The 13,385-nt window shown below is 35.7% G+C and overlaps 1 protein-coding gene across 2 annotated transcripts in view; it reads left to right on the top strand.

Moving 5' to 3' along the window:
* Positions 1 to 13,385, top strand: part of RUNX1T1 (RUNX1 partner transcriptional co-repressor 1) — a 141,685-nt gene that overhangs the window by 20,520 nt on the left and 107,780 nt on the right. Inside the window, exon 1 of one of the 2 annotated variants that reach the window (XM_090283576.1) lies at positions 4,760 to 4,921. The exons of the other annotated variant lie outside the window; for it this stretch is intronic. Coding sequence (XP_090139702.1) covers positions 4,834 to 4,921 — 88 coding nt within the window. The 5' untranslated portion in view covers positions 4,760 to 4,833. Of the gene's footprint in view, positions 1 to 4,759; positions 4,922 to 13,385 lie in introns of those variants that run through there. 2 annotated transcript variants of the gene reach the window in all.

Raw genomic sequence — 13,385 nt, forward strand, 5'->3', positions numbered from 1 at the left:
GAACGCGTGCATTGAGGTAGGGTCAGAACATGAGCAGAGGACAAGATGAGATCTCTTTTTTACAATAGGAAACGCAATTGGTAAACTCAGTTGGGAGATAAGTTTATGCGTGCAAACTACTAGAATGTATTATGCATTTATCTCTCGAAGGTTGTATGGGTTTATGCTGTGGCTTTTAATCGTGGTATCCTGATCAGTGTGGGCGAAGGGGCTGGCCTCACAGCACTGCATGAGATGGTAATTCCAATACTGGCCCATATGTGTGTGTAGAATGAACTCAGGTGAACAAGGCCTGGCCGGTAAATTTGCCTGCCCAACCTGAAGCAGACCGTAAATGCTCTTACAATTTAAATAAGAGAAACAATCATGGGCCCTAGGATTGGTCAGGGAAAGGTCTGTGAAGGCCACGAGGGTTGCATTGGGCCTTTTATAGCATTTCATTAGGTGGAATTTATTTGTCTCATTCTTTTCATGTGCCGGGTACATTTCTAAATGTGGAGAATAGAGGCGGGAGAAAAGCAGACAAGACCCTGCTCTCATAGAGCTTGCAGTGCAGGGGTGGGGGAGGGAAACAGATAATAAAGGCATTAATAAGATGATTCTACTTAGTGTTAAATGCAATGAAGCAATTAAAAAATAATGTTAGAGAGAACCATGTGGGTGCTGCCGCTACTGCTGCTGAGATTATTTTGCGTTGCTGGAGAATCATCTCTGAGGAAGTGGCGCTTGAATGACACCTGAGTGTCAGGACCGAGCTGGCTGTGCAGCGGTCTGTGGAAAGGGTCAGGGGACAAAGCCCTAAAAGGTGGGATGATGCATCCTATGGGGTTTATTCCTCAAAAGCTGCATCCTGCAAGAGCATGTGTGGATCAGAGACTGAAAGCTGCAGGTTCGTGCCAAGTTATAGGGAGTCTTGGGTGTCAAAAAAGGGCAAGAATAAGGACTGTGTGTTTCTTTGCGTATATCAAGGGAGGAGAAGTTAGAAGAGAGGAAAAACCCGGATGAGTGTAGTCATGGAAGTTTAAGGAGGCTTGTGTAGTTGGGGCATTGAAGTTTAGTTCACATGACCAATGATGAGGGACACCCAAATAACATGCCCCAATCACTTCCTGTTGGAAGTTGAGTGTAGTCTAAAGTGAGGCATACATGGTGCTCAGTGGACTAATTCAAATCAGGGGGACATGGGAGAACTGTCCTATAAATGAGATCATGGAGGCCTTGACAAAGGTAAGCTACAATCCAGTGTACTTACTAAGGTAATGTTTTCTAAGCCAGATAGGACGTAACAATTTCCTTTTGTGGCAGTTCCCCTTGGGACCAAAAACTAATAGTATTTTTATTAATGTAAAAGAATAGTATTTTTGCTGTGAAATGTTTTTTATGAAAGGAAAAAAAGGAAAGTTAGGGTTAAGGTTTGATCCGGTCCAGGTTGGTTGATAAAAAGAGGTGTGTTTAAGGGCTCATTTCTGGAAGAACTGTATATAATTTACTAAAGGAGAAATTCCCCTAAATGCTGATATAATTCTCTAGAGAAATGTGTCTGGGCAGTGAAGGGATTCCTGGCCACGATTGAGAGACACTGTAATGGGGAACCATGCTTGCTCTCTTTTGAGGTTGATTCTGTTGTGTGTAGTCTTTACATCCTATTAAATTTTTGAAAGATAAACTGATGCAGGAATGATTTGCCAAGGCCCACAACTCTTCTTTTTAAAACCTTAGCTCAGTGCACACATGAAGGGATGGGGGAGTAAGATAAAAGCATTATAAATATGAGGTTAACTGAATTCAAATAGAAGGTTTTCTCGAGTTATTGCATTCCTTAGAAAATAAATACGTTGTGCATATGGTTAAGACTGATCAAAAAAAGCGTTCTGTATGCCAGTGATTACATTCCCATCTGTGATTAAGGTTTTCTGTCTGCATCTGGTTTTCACATTATATTTCTGTAACAAGAATCTTTTATATAGCAGAGTTCACTTTCTGTATTTTCTATTAGCTGCAGCTTGAACTACTGCACGGATCGCAGATTTACACATGTGGTTTTCATTACTTCATACCATTGAGAAAAAGTAATATTTGTTTGGGAATGTATGTTTTCCACAATTTCCATGGTAATATAACATGTTGAGCCTTTTTAATAATGCTCTTGTAGAACTACAAATTGTTTGAGGCATTCTACTCTTGGTGTAGTTTAGCTTTTAAACTTGTCTCAGTATGTTCTCATAATGAGGTTTTATAAATTTGAGGGCTGCGACTCCAAATGAAGCAATTACTAAAGAGAGAGAAATTTATTATCATTTGAATGTGACACAGACTATAGTGTAGAATAAGTCTCACAAATATCTGGGTGTATATTTCATAGTGCTCATTACCATTACTCATTTTATTTATTTCATATTGGAAGACAATTTAATATGTTGGATGTATAAAGCACATACATAATACTCCAAAGTTGTTAATTGTAAAAATCTAAACTTTAACACACTCTCTCTTTTTGAGTTATCCTATTGATTGTGATATAATGTGTTCTCTATATAAAATAGTCAAGAGGGTAAAATTCTCGTAACTTTAGATTTACATTGTGTATTAATTAAATGTATGTTTGTATGCCATGTTAACATTTAAGAATCTATGAACATGTACATTTAAAATATTTCTTAACACTATCTTCCTGTCAACTTTTTCTCCATGCACTTCAGAATACTTTGATTAAAATAGACACCAGTAAAGCTAAAAAGTGAGGCAGCATATTTTATCTGGGAGGGTCATTTATAATGAGATGTTTATCTTTTAAAGGATGTTTATCTGTATAGTAATTGTATGTGCCTCAACACTGAGATCCACTGCATCATTTTTATGGATAAGCCCAGATGTTATTCTGCTGTTTAGCAGGATTGAGAAGGAAGACCTGGACTGAGACTCTACGGGGTGTGACTGTGCTTGGCCTCCTTCATTTGTTCAGTGGAGAGTACGCAGTATGGCCCACGCAGAGGCATGGGCCACTTTTATCAGGCTGTCTGATACCTTTTGTTGATGGTTGCTAAAGCACAAAATATTTTCAGATGTCATGATTGAAACTAAGAAAAGTATCCATTTTCTTTATATTTTTTAATAACATTTGTTTACCCTCTATGAAATATCGTTATTGTGGAATAGAAATATTAGAAATAATAGGACTGTAGAAAGTTACTCATTTTCATTTCCCGAGATAATTATATTTAATATCTAGATGTATTTACTTCTGATCTCTCTTCCTTGCACACTCCAACCCCACCCCCATTATTTGAATATTTATATATGTGTATGTGTATCTATGTATCTTGGTCATTGTCTTACTGAAATTAGGATTCAATGTAAACTAAATATTTACCTGTTCCAGCTCATTTTCTTCAATGATGTTTGCTGAGCTTCAAGACAATTTCCAATTTAGAAATACTTAGTACAGTATTGTATTTTTCCTAAAGATTGCTTCTTTAATTTTTGCCATAGAGAATGAGAAAAAACTGACTTCTAGTCAAGATGGTAGAAGTCAAGACCTGATCCAGGACTCCTGGCTGCCATCCAGTAATAATACCATCTCATATTTTATTGCATTAAAAAATCATAATAATATGTACAAACAAATTTTAGGATTTGTACTTACCAAAAAAAAAAAAAAAAAAAAAAAAAAAACCCATGAGAGAGAGAAACAACTAATTGCGCTGCTATAATGTGGCATATGAGGGATATTGAAATTTTTTTAAAAAATAGAATCTGCTTATTTATATATACACACACACACACATATATATATCAGAGTATATTTACTAATTTTAATTTCTAGGGAGTAGTTTAGTCTCTTAAAAAATAATAGCAACAGCCTTAGGAATACTTTTCTAAGCTTTTATAAATCTCTGTTTATTTTTTTTTCATTTATTTAGTTCTTACCTTATGTGCATATGATTGTGTTAGAGTTCTATTTCATAGATTATATGAACTAAATAATACTTTTTCTATTCATAATAGATAGTGCTAGTAATAGCAACAAGTGAGTAATAGATACTCAATAAATGTTTAAGAATGAAAAAGTGAATTCTAAATCTTCCAAATCTAGCAGGAAAATGAGAATCTTAGAATTTCTCTAGGAAAAAAATAAAGTGGTAGAAGTTTGTCCATTTGGTAAAATGATCCACCAATAATTGTTGTTACTTATATTTTTAAACTAGTTGATTACATAAAGATTATTCATTACTATTATTAGTAGTTTTAGACTATTTTAGCTAATAATAGCAATGCTTGAATTTCAGGGCAGTGAAATTATATGGAGACCACTTCTTTTAAACAGGATTTAATTTGCATGTAAAAATTCCAAAATATAAAATAACAGGTCTCAAAGTATTTTCTAAAGAAACCATAACATCTGACAGATTATTTTATTTAATTTTTTTTTATCAAAGCAGGTAAAATCTAACATTCTTCTAAGGTATTGATGTACATATGATTAATACCAATTTAAGGAAAGAGGATTTGTCAGGTTCAGAATGTATCTAGCCTTGAGTCAGATGATTGGAGAATTGAGTCCTTTAGAGCAAGTGAAAAGAACTGAGAAAATGGGGCTTGTTTTGGAATCTTCTAAAATTTTCAAGAGCTTTATTTGTTTTTTAAAGCAAACAAACTGGTCTAGTATTATCTTGTAAGTAGATCGGTGCTACTTCAGACTGGTTGTGATATATGCGTTTTTTTTTCCCCCTTTGTTGTTGTCAATAGAAAAGATTGATCTCTGGGCTGGTGAACATAATATCTGTCCCAGTCAGAAAAGGAGAGAGAGGAGATTAGCAGAGCGATTGGTGGAGAATGATATCTGTCAAAAGAAACACTTGGAGAGCACTGAGTTTAGTAATAGGTGACTGCCGGAAAAAAGGGAACTTTGAATATTGTCAAGGTAAGGAACATATAAATATTTTGATTTTGCAATTTACTTATGTGCCAAAAAAATCAGTCTATTATTTTTTTCCCAATAAATGATAATTGTGAATATTTTATTTTTCTTATTTTTTTAGTGCCTGTTGATAAAGAGTTTGTATTATACATTTAAAAAATTTGTTTTTGACACAGACAACAGTGTGGTGATTGCTGGGTTTGGGGGCACTGGGAGAGGTAGAGGAGGGTGTAGGGGGGATAAATGGTGATGGATGAAGACTTGGCTTGGGCTGGTGAACACACAATACAGTGTACAGATGATGTGTTATTCAATTATGCACCTGAAACCTGTATAATTTCATTAACCAGGGTCACCCTGATAAATTCAATAAAAAGGAAAAATAATAAATAAAAATTTGTTTTTGAACTTCTGGGGTGTGAGTTTGGGTGGGGACCAGTCAGCCTATTTGTGGGAGCCCTTGTTTGATAGCTTTTGTTCTGAAGACATCAAATGATCACTGACTTATTTTCACCCTCTTCTTGCTGCAGCGTGTTGTCATATTTCATAATGCATCTGTCATAAGCTGAGCAGTACTTGGAGTTAAAGAGGAAAAGCTATGCCATGATTTCTGCGTTTATTGTAACTAGAGATGGTGTTTTCTGAAACAGTTTGGGGATGAAAGAGGAGAATAAGTGTTTTTCAGTGTATTATTTCTTATTGATTTGGATTTTTAAAAACTTGCTGAATGTAACTTTCTAAGCAGAATTCATGTTTGAGGGCACATTTAAAAAAACGACACCTAACTTTAGGAACACTGCAAATATAAACCAAGTGTACTGCCATTTGACAAGAGACTTCTTAAAGTCTACAGCATTTACAAATGAAAGAGAACCCTGAATTAGGTCCTCCCCAGAGTTGGTGTCTCCTTTAGCCAGCTCTGTTTTCACATTTAGTGGACTTGAGCAGAGGCACAGATGAATAAGGATAAATTGGCAAGAAAAAACACGAGTTAACACAAATGTTGTATGCTACTGGCTGGCACTGTAGTGATTGGAAAGTGATTTTGGGAATAGATTTTTGAAGTTCTGTGACTGACCGCATAAATAGGAAAAGAGGGGTAGCAAAATATTTACCATTTGTGACTAGGGTTCTAGAAACATCCCTGCTAGTGCTCACGCCACATCTAGTCTTGCAATTTCTACAAATACTCATTGGCTTCTTCTTAAAGTTCCCAGGAAGGTGTTGGCAAGTGAGGTTGCTTTTGTGTTTGGAAGACCAGATAAAATGAAATAATTTCTTGTATAATTATAAACTCCTTCAGGTAGCCTAAACCATGATTTAGTTTTTCTGACTGTATTTCTCTTTCTTTTCTTCCCTCTTCTTTATATTATGATGATGTTATTCTACTGTAATTAGAGAGAGGCAAATTGGAAAGAGAAGGCAAGGAATTGAATTTTATTAAGTAGTTGAAACATTTCTTACCTCTGCTTCTATCTTCTTATGTATTGTTCCTAAAAACTAATTTTTTGAGAACTCAAATCTTGGTTTATTAGACTTCTAAAGTCCAACATAGAAAGAAAGATTACCTTACTATAAAAGAAACAAACTAATAATAATAACAACCACCACCTCCACCATCCTTGCTTTAGAATTGTTTTCTTGTCATCTTCCATCAGAAGAACGGGCTTGTTTTAGAAAAGATGTAACTTTTGCTTTCTGCCTCTTAGATCTATATAGGGGTTCTTATCATTATGGTCAAATATGTAAGGCATAGATTACAAATTGAAAAGAATATTGTGTTTAAAAGTGTGAGCATATATTACAGGTACGTAAAGTCATGGTCTTTATCCATCCCATCTCATTACCATCATATTCTCTTCTCATCATGTGTGTATATATCTGGCCTGCTGGCAGTGAACCACTGCAGCATGCAAAATCCATATTGAGAGCAAAAATGCATGACAAGGACACGAATTTTAAAACAGCCTAATGCCTGTTATTTGTTATAATATGCAAACACCAAATCCGCAGCATCGCGTATCAGAAACACTATGTTGAGTTTTTTCTCTCTCTTCTTTTACGCATGTATGCATCCATTCTTTAAAAAGGTGTGTGTGGACACACACTCACAAATGCACACATTGGTGTGTTGGCCTATTTTATAACTGTTCACTTTCTTTATTATTTCTGTGGCATTGAAAAAATTGCTCCTATTTTTTCTTCCTTTTTGTCATAGTTGTGGGCGTTTAGAAATATGAGGTTCAGACTCAAGTTGGCCCAAGAAGTAGAAAACAGAAATCACATCCTTTAAATTTGCAAACACCTGGAATCCATTCAGTTCCTGGGGTTGTAATTTGAAAGCAGAAAAAGCAAAGAACCATATGAAGTTGAACGGTTTGGGGCTGTAGGTAAGGATGGCCTGAAGTGGCACCAGTGAGTCTGTGTGGAGAGTTTGAAGTCAGGTGGAAGTCACCAGGAGACAGGCCTGCTTCTGCTGGGAGGCCAGAGGGGAGAATGATGCCAAGGGGACAGCCACTAGCTTAGGTGGAAGCTGATAAAGGCAAAACCCTACTGTGTTTCCCACCAGCATTTTTTTTTTTTTCCCACCAGCATTTTAAATCGTACTCAGAATATGCACAGTACTTCATACTCTAGAGAGAGGCTTGAAGCTGTTCTGTAACGTATGCCATTGTGAGGAGTGGGTGAATTTGGGACAGCTAGGGTGGTGTCCAGCCGAAGGACCTTGATTCCATAAACCGCTAAGGAAAATACTGTGAAGAGTCCAGTGTTTGGCATATTAAAAAATGATCCATTGGTTGTCTGAAAGATGCAAGGGGAATAGCATGGGAGGCAATTATGGCAGAAGAAACTTGTTGCAAAGTAGTAGTATTTATGTTCAAATCATGGGATGGGATATTTGTGTACTACCAGTTTATAGAAATGTATGTGATTCAAAAGCCACATTTGTATTTTTTAAAAGGGTGGCTTTTCAAAAATAATTTAGGTGATGGAGATGATGCTGTTCACCTTCCAATGTTGGTACCTTTATTAGAAAAAAAGGAAAGTGTTTTTCCTGAGAAATATTGCTGTTTTTTTGAGAGCAATTTGCATTTATTTTTAGTTTCTCTTGTTTATGTTTGAGGGGTCTGATAGCATTAATGGGCTTTACCCCACATGGAGCTTTGAGCTTATTGTAGCACTGCACACTGATCCCAGGTCAATGTGATGCGTGAAATCAATTTATTTGAATCTCTTTGCCTCTATAGGAATTTGGCAGCATGCCAGTTGTTTTCATTTAATGTTCTTTGTGTTGAACACAGACAAGCAGGCATGGTTTTGTATTCTTCTCTCTTTTAGTCTATATCTCTTTCAGCCAATATTTTACTCTATGGATTTTTGAGCTGAAGGAAGAATGTATTATTTATATGACTATCCATTTTAATATTTATATTTGGGTGTGTATGTATAATATGTATTTTATATATAAAATAAGTATTTATATAAAAAATACCCCTTAAAAGATTAAGAAAGTGGTATGTTTATATATAAATATAAATAAAAATATGTATAAATATACCACTTTCTTAATCTTTTAAGGGATTTTTTATATTTCTGAGTTTTAATGGTGACTTTTTTGTACACAAGAAATATTTTAGAATTTTGTTTAAATGTGACTTAAAAAAAAACATCATGGGGCATTTGCTTCCATAATGCCCATTATCAAAACTAAAAATAATGATATTAATGACACGACACAACACATGTTTAATTTGTGAACTGGACTATCAAAATCATTTATTTCTTGGGGAGCTCTTTTGATTTTGAAGAATCCCACTTTAATCAAGTATGCACTAAAGAAAAATTGATTATTACTTCGGTATTATTTTCTTTGGATAATCCATCTTGCTTAAGATACCAGTGTTTTACATAGATTTGTTATATATGAATTTTCTGCCATTAGGGTATTATTTTTGTTTTATAAAATTTGGAAGGTAATGACAGGGAACAGCATTGTTGTTTTTATTATGAATAGATTCAGACTTTTTATGGATTTTTTGTTGGGAGGATTTGTTTCTCGGTCAGATTTAGAAAGAGGTAGAGAAGGAAATGAGAGGGAGAGAGAGAGAGAGAGAGAGAGAGAGAGAGAGCGAGAACGAGGAGAACATTGTGTTGATGCTCCAGGCAGTTCTGTGGAAGTTGATATGCAGAACCGTGGAGCCGCTGCATTGGGGTCAGGCTCCTACCCAGCAGCTCTGCTTCCTTGTTTAATTACCTGAAGAGCAAAACAGTCAGCCTGCAAGTGTGTGAAAACCCAGTATCTCTTGCAGCCGCCTGGCGCTCTGACATCCTGCGAGGCCAGCCCTGTCTGTCCACCAGCGTCAGGCTGGCTCACGCCTGGGTTCTTTTCTTTCTGCAGGCATTGTGTGGAAGAGGGTTTGGTCAGGAATTGGAGGTTTCTGCCAGTGCTTTGCCCTTGCTCTCCCCTGCAGGACTACACTAAAAGATACTTTTGATTTAAAAAAAAAAAATCAAATGGATCTAAAATTTTGGCTCTTTCATTTTACACTCAGGCCTTGCTATAAAATAATATCTTTATCAACAGCAACAGACATTAGCCATGGTGAACTGTCCTTTGTTATAATGGGCTCTTATTTTCCTAATTCTTGTTATATAATATCCTACATGTCCCACTTTTTGGGGTTGGACTCTCCAGTAGCCCTAGTAGTTTAGGATGGAACCAGGAATTTTGAGGTTGTTTTTATGAGGCCATTTTGGAAAATTAGTATGTTCATAAGAATAGAATAGTCCATCATTAAACAAAGGTGATAGAACTGTTAAGGGTGGTTTCTTGTTCTTACCTCCAAATCTGAATATAAACTTGAAACATTTGCTGGGGCAAGGGCCCCACCCTTTGATGAAGCTAGGGGGTGGTGAGAAATGATACTTGGGAAGCAATGTGTGGCCAGCTGGAGAGTGGTATGGGATAAGTATTCTGAGGAATGCTTGGAGATGGAGCCATTTGGGAGATTCCCAGAGTATAACCAAGATGCTGTCTTACCAAGAGGAAATTCATCAGGTTCTTTATCCACAGTGTAGACTGATGAAAAGTCTGAATTGTGGGTGAGGGAGCACTGATGGTTGGGAGCAGGGGTTCCTGTAGAGGGAAGGGAAAGCATGATGCAGTGATCACATTCAACTTAAGGCATTTACCCTTCAGATGCACGGATCTGCATCCCATTAACGTTAGGAGGAGTTATGGGCAGGTGATGTGCCTGAGCACAGCTCCAGGGGATTGATTCCATTTTTTTGCATAGAATAAAGGGATTGGATGTTGCAGGGAAGAGTTCAGTAGGAATTATTCTAAAACCCTCTTTCTATATTATATTTATGAAAGTAATGTCAATATTTTCTGTGTGTATATACCACTCTAGTGAAAAGAACATAAACATTTAAATAATTGGATTAGCCTGGTGTGTCTTGTGATGAAGCTGGCATCACCACGATCTATTATGCACCAGCATAAGTAGCTCTGCCATAAGTGTGATGCGTATCCTCAGGCATGTGCATGTTTATTTATGTATCAGCCTGTTTCATTTCCTTCATTATATTTCTCTTTTCAACATCAGCATAAATATGAAAAAAGAAAACATATAAATATATTTCAACATCCTTAACCGGTGTCCTCCACTGATAGACTCTGGGTTCTCCCCATTTTAAGCTCCAGCCTTTTTCTAGTTCTCGCTCACTGGAGCTTTCTTAAAGGCAAGTAACATTAGCGTCATTGGTAGCATTAAGCCTTGGGGGCAGAGGGTGTATAATGTGAGAAAAACTTGGAGGACTTAAAAGTGAATGAGAGAGTTATGGCTTGCAGGTGGCATCGGGATTTAAAGTAGAAAAGGTGAACAAAAATGTGGGACTAGTGCCTTGGGCTGAGTGTGTTGAGTAAGTATGGAGTGAAATGACAAGGAAAAATCAGATGTATGGGAGAGCAGAGTGGGAGGAAGTGAATTACTCTAGGAAAGAAGGGAAAAAAATTCTTTTAGAAACTGCAGACTTGAGGCAACTTACCACCAGGAATGAAAACAGGACCTTTTGTTAGATAAAAACATCAAAGCATTCCAAAAATTTAGTAAGATTTGGTGTCTTACAATTAAGCATAATTTTAATAAGAAATCAGAGTGAGAATTGAAGTTTTCATATGAGTAAGGGAATTGAGTTGAGATTTATAGGTTTTAACAACTGTTCAGTGCATTTCAGAATATGAAGCATTACATTCTATTCTGCCTGGTCTGGTTGGGTAGGGAGGATGCGGCATGTGTGATGAAACCCGGTAGGGTCAGAGTGAAACATTCATTAAAAATTTTGCATTGTTATAAAAGCAAATATATTGAACTGGGTATTATTTGAACAAATAAAGCATTCATTTTGGAATGAAAATTTGTATTAAAATTAATTCATCATAGCTAAAAACCATTTTTGGGAAGTTTGAATTTGTTTATAAGCATGGCAAATTAGTATGTGTGGATTTTCATTCATTTTGGAATGAAAATTTGTAATGGTAGCTAAAAATTATTATGAATAAGTTTGAATTTGTTTATAAACTTAGCAATTTAGTATGTGTGCATAGATATTCCTAATTTGCAACGTGGAGAGATAGAAGTGGAGAGTGTGTTACAGATAGAAGTCCTGTGAAAAAAAATATGATGAAAAAATTCTGGGATTTTTATTTTATTGCTGTGTATTTGCTCCACCTGGTGGATTTTTTTGAAAGTGTTTTAATTCGTATTAATGAAAAGAGTCTTTACACAATTTATAGGAAGATATATCTTTTGTTTTATTTTTGCTGCTGTATAAAATAGTTTAATGCCTATCGATGTCAAAACATTTGTATGTCTTTTTTGAGTTTTCTCAATGCATTGAAATGAATATATATTAGTTTTTTTGGTTCCAAATGTAATACATGCTCATTTGGAAAATAGAGGAAAAAAATAGGAAATAAACATCATTTATTACTTCGCCGTCTAGAACCATTGCATTATTTTTAATAATAGGTGTTATTGGAAGAGGACCATTTTGCATTTACATTTATTTAAAGCTATGTGGAGTGTTAAACACTATGCCAAAGTGTGATGGTTGCTATTTTACTTATTTTGTGGCAACTGCTCCTTTTATAATTCCCAGACTCCAAGAAAAAAAAATTAGCATTTAGCAGGAACTAGTTTTATTAAGCTCTAAGTCTACAGAAGGCAAAGGTAGTAGACGGAGAATAAGGGTACCTCATGCATTCACAGGGCTGTGCATAGGGGTGACGGGATCTGTTGTTCCGTGGGTTTACACAGATTGCTTTCTTTGGAAATCTTAAAGATTCAGTTGTACTTTGATCATCTTATTGTCTTCCATAGGCTATTTTTTTCAGTCTTTACTCTGTAACAGCTCTGTAACAGAAGGTGAAGTTTTGAAAACAGTGTCTTCATATGCAAGGGATTTGGAGACCTTTTTATTGTCTTTAAAATTGTCATTCATAGTCCTCATTAGCGTTTATTGTTGCAAGCCTACAAGCAGAAAATGTGAAATTGGTGTGTCATGAATAGCCCTTCAGAGCTGTGGAGCCCCTCCCATTCTGCTTGCAGTGTGGTGTGGGCTGGGCTTCCAGGGAAAGCTGTCCAGATGGCTGCCTGCACAGAGCAGAGATGCAGGTTTTGTCTCTGGTGCTAAGAGGAGGGAAAGTTCATTGGAGCAGACGCCATCCCCCTTCCTTTTTAACAAAACTGACTCGCCATTAGTCAGGATGGGGAGGTGGTGACACAGAAACAAAGGTTTTCCATTTAGTGTTACAGTCCTTGTCCAATGGATAAGGGATGGGTAGTTAAGGTGTCTTCTCTATTATCTGAGTGATTTTTATGGTTATAAAAAAATATGAGGTAACTAATAAATGACAACTTATTTGTAGATTTACATGCAAGTGTATACTTAAGAATGTTTTTATGGGAACATTCTTTTATTTGAAAAGATGGAGTTAATATAGCTAGTGTTCAGCCTTGTAGCTTACTAAGGAAGTGTTATACTTCAAAATATTTTAAAAAACTTAACCCCTCACTGGTGCCTATGAAGTAATCTATAATTAACAATATTAGTAAGTTTGAAGTTTGCATTTAAATAATAAAACATTCAGTCAATGCAAGTTTTAAACCTATTATAACATTTCAGAATTTTTTTGAATATTAGGTATTGAAAATAAAAAGTTGGTGGAAAATAACTACAAAAAATTGGGATATTTTAAAGGCATTAGCACAATCAGAAACAATTCATAATAATTTAAATACAAATTTTGTTATTTCTAGCATGTGATGTTTTATCTTAAACATTTTATTTTGCACAAATACACACAAGTGCATGCTATATATTTAAATGTACTAGTACACATCTTTTCATTCAATGCAGAGGAAATAATTTTCTCTATTTCATGAAATAGAGAAAAGTATAC

Source organism: Furipterus horrens, unplaced genomic scaffold, assembly GCF_987537825.1.
Source record: "Furipterus horrens unplaced genomic scaffold, mFurHor1.1.pri manual_scaffold_7, whole genome shotgun sequence".
In the NCBI taxonomy this organism is placed as follows: Eukaryota; Metazoa; Chordata; class Mammalia; order Chiroptera; family Furipteridae; genus Furipterus; species Furipterus horrens.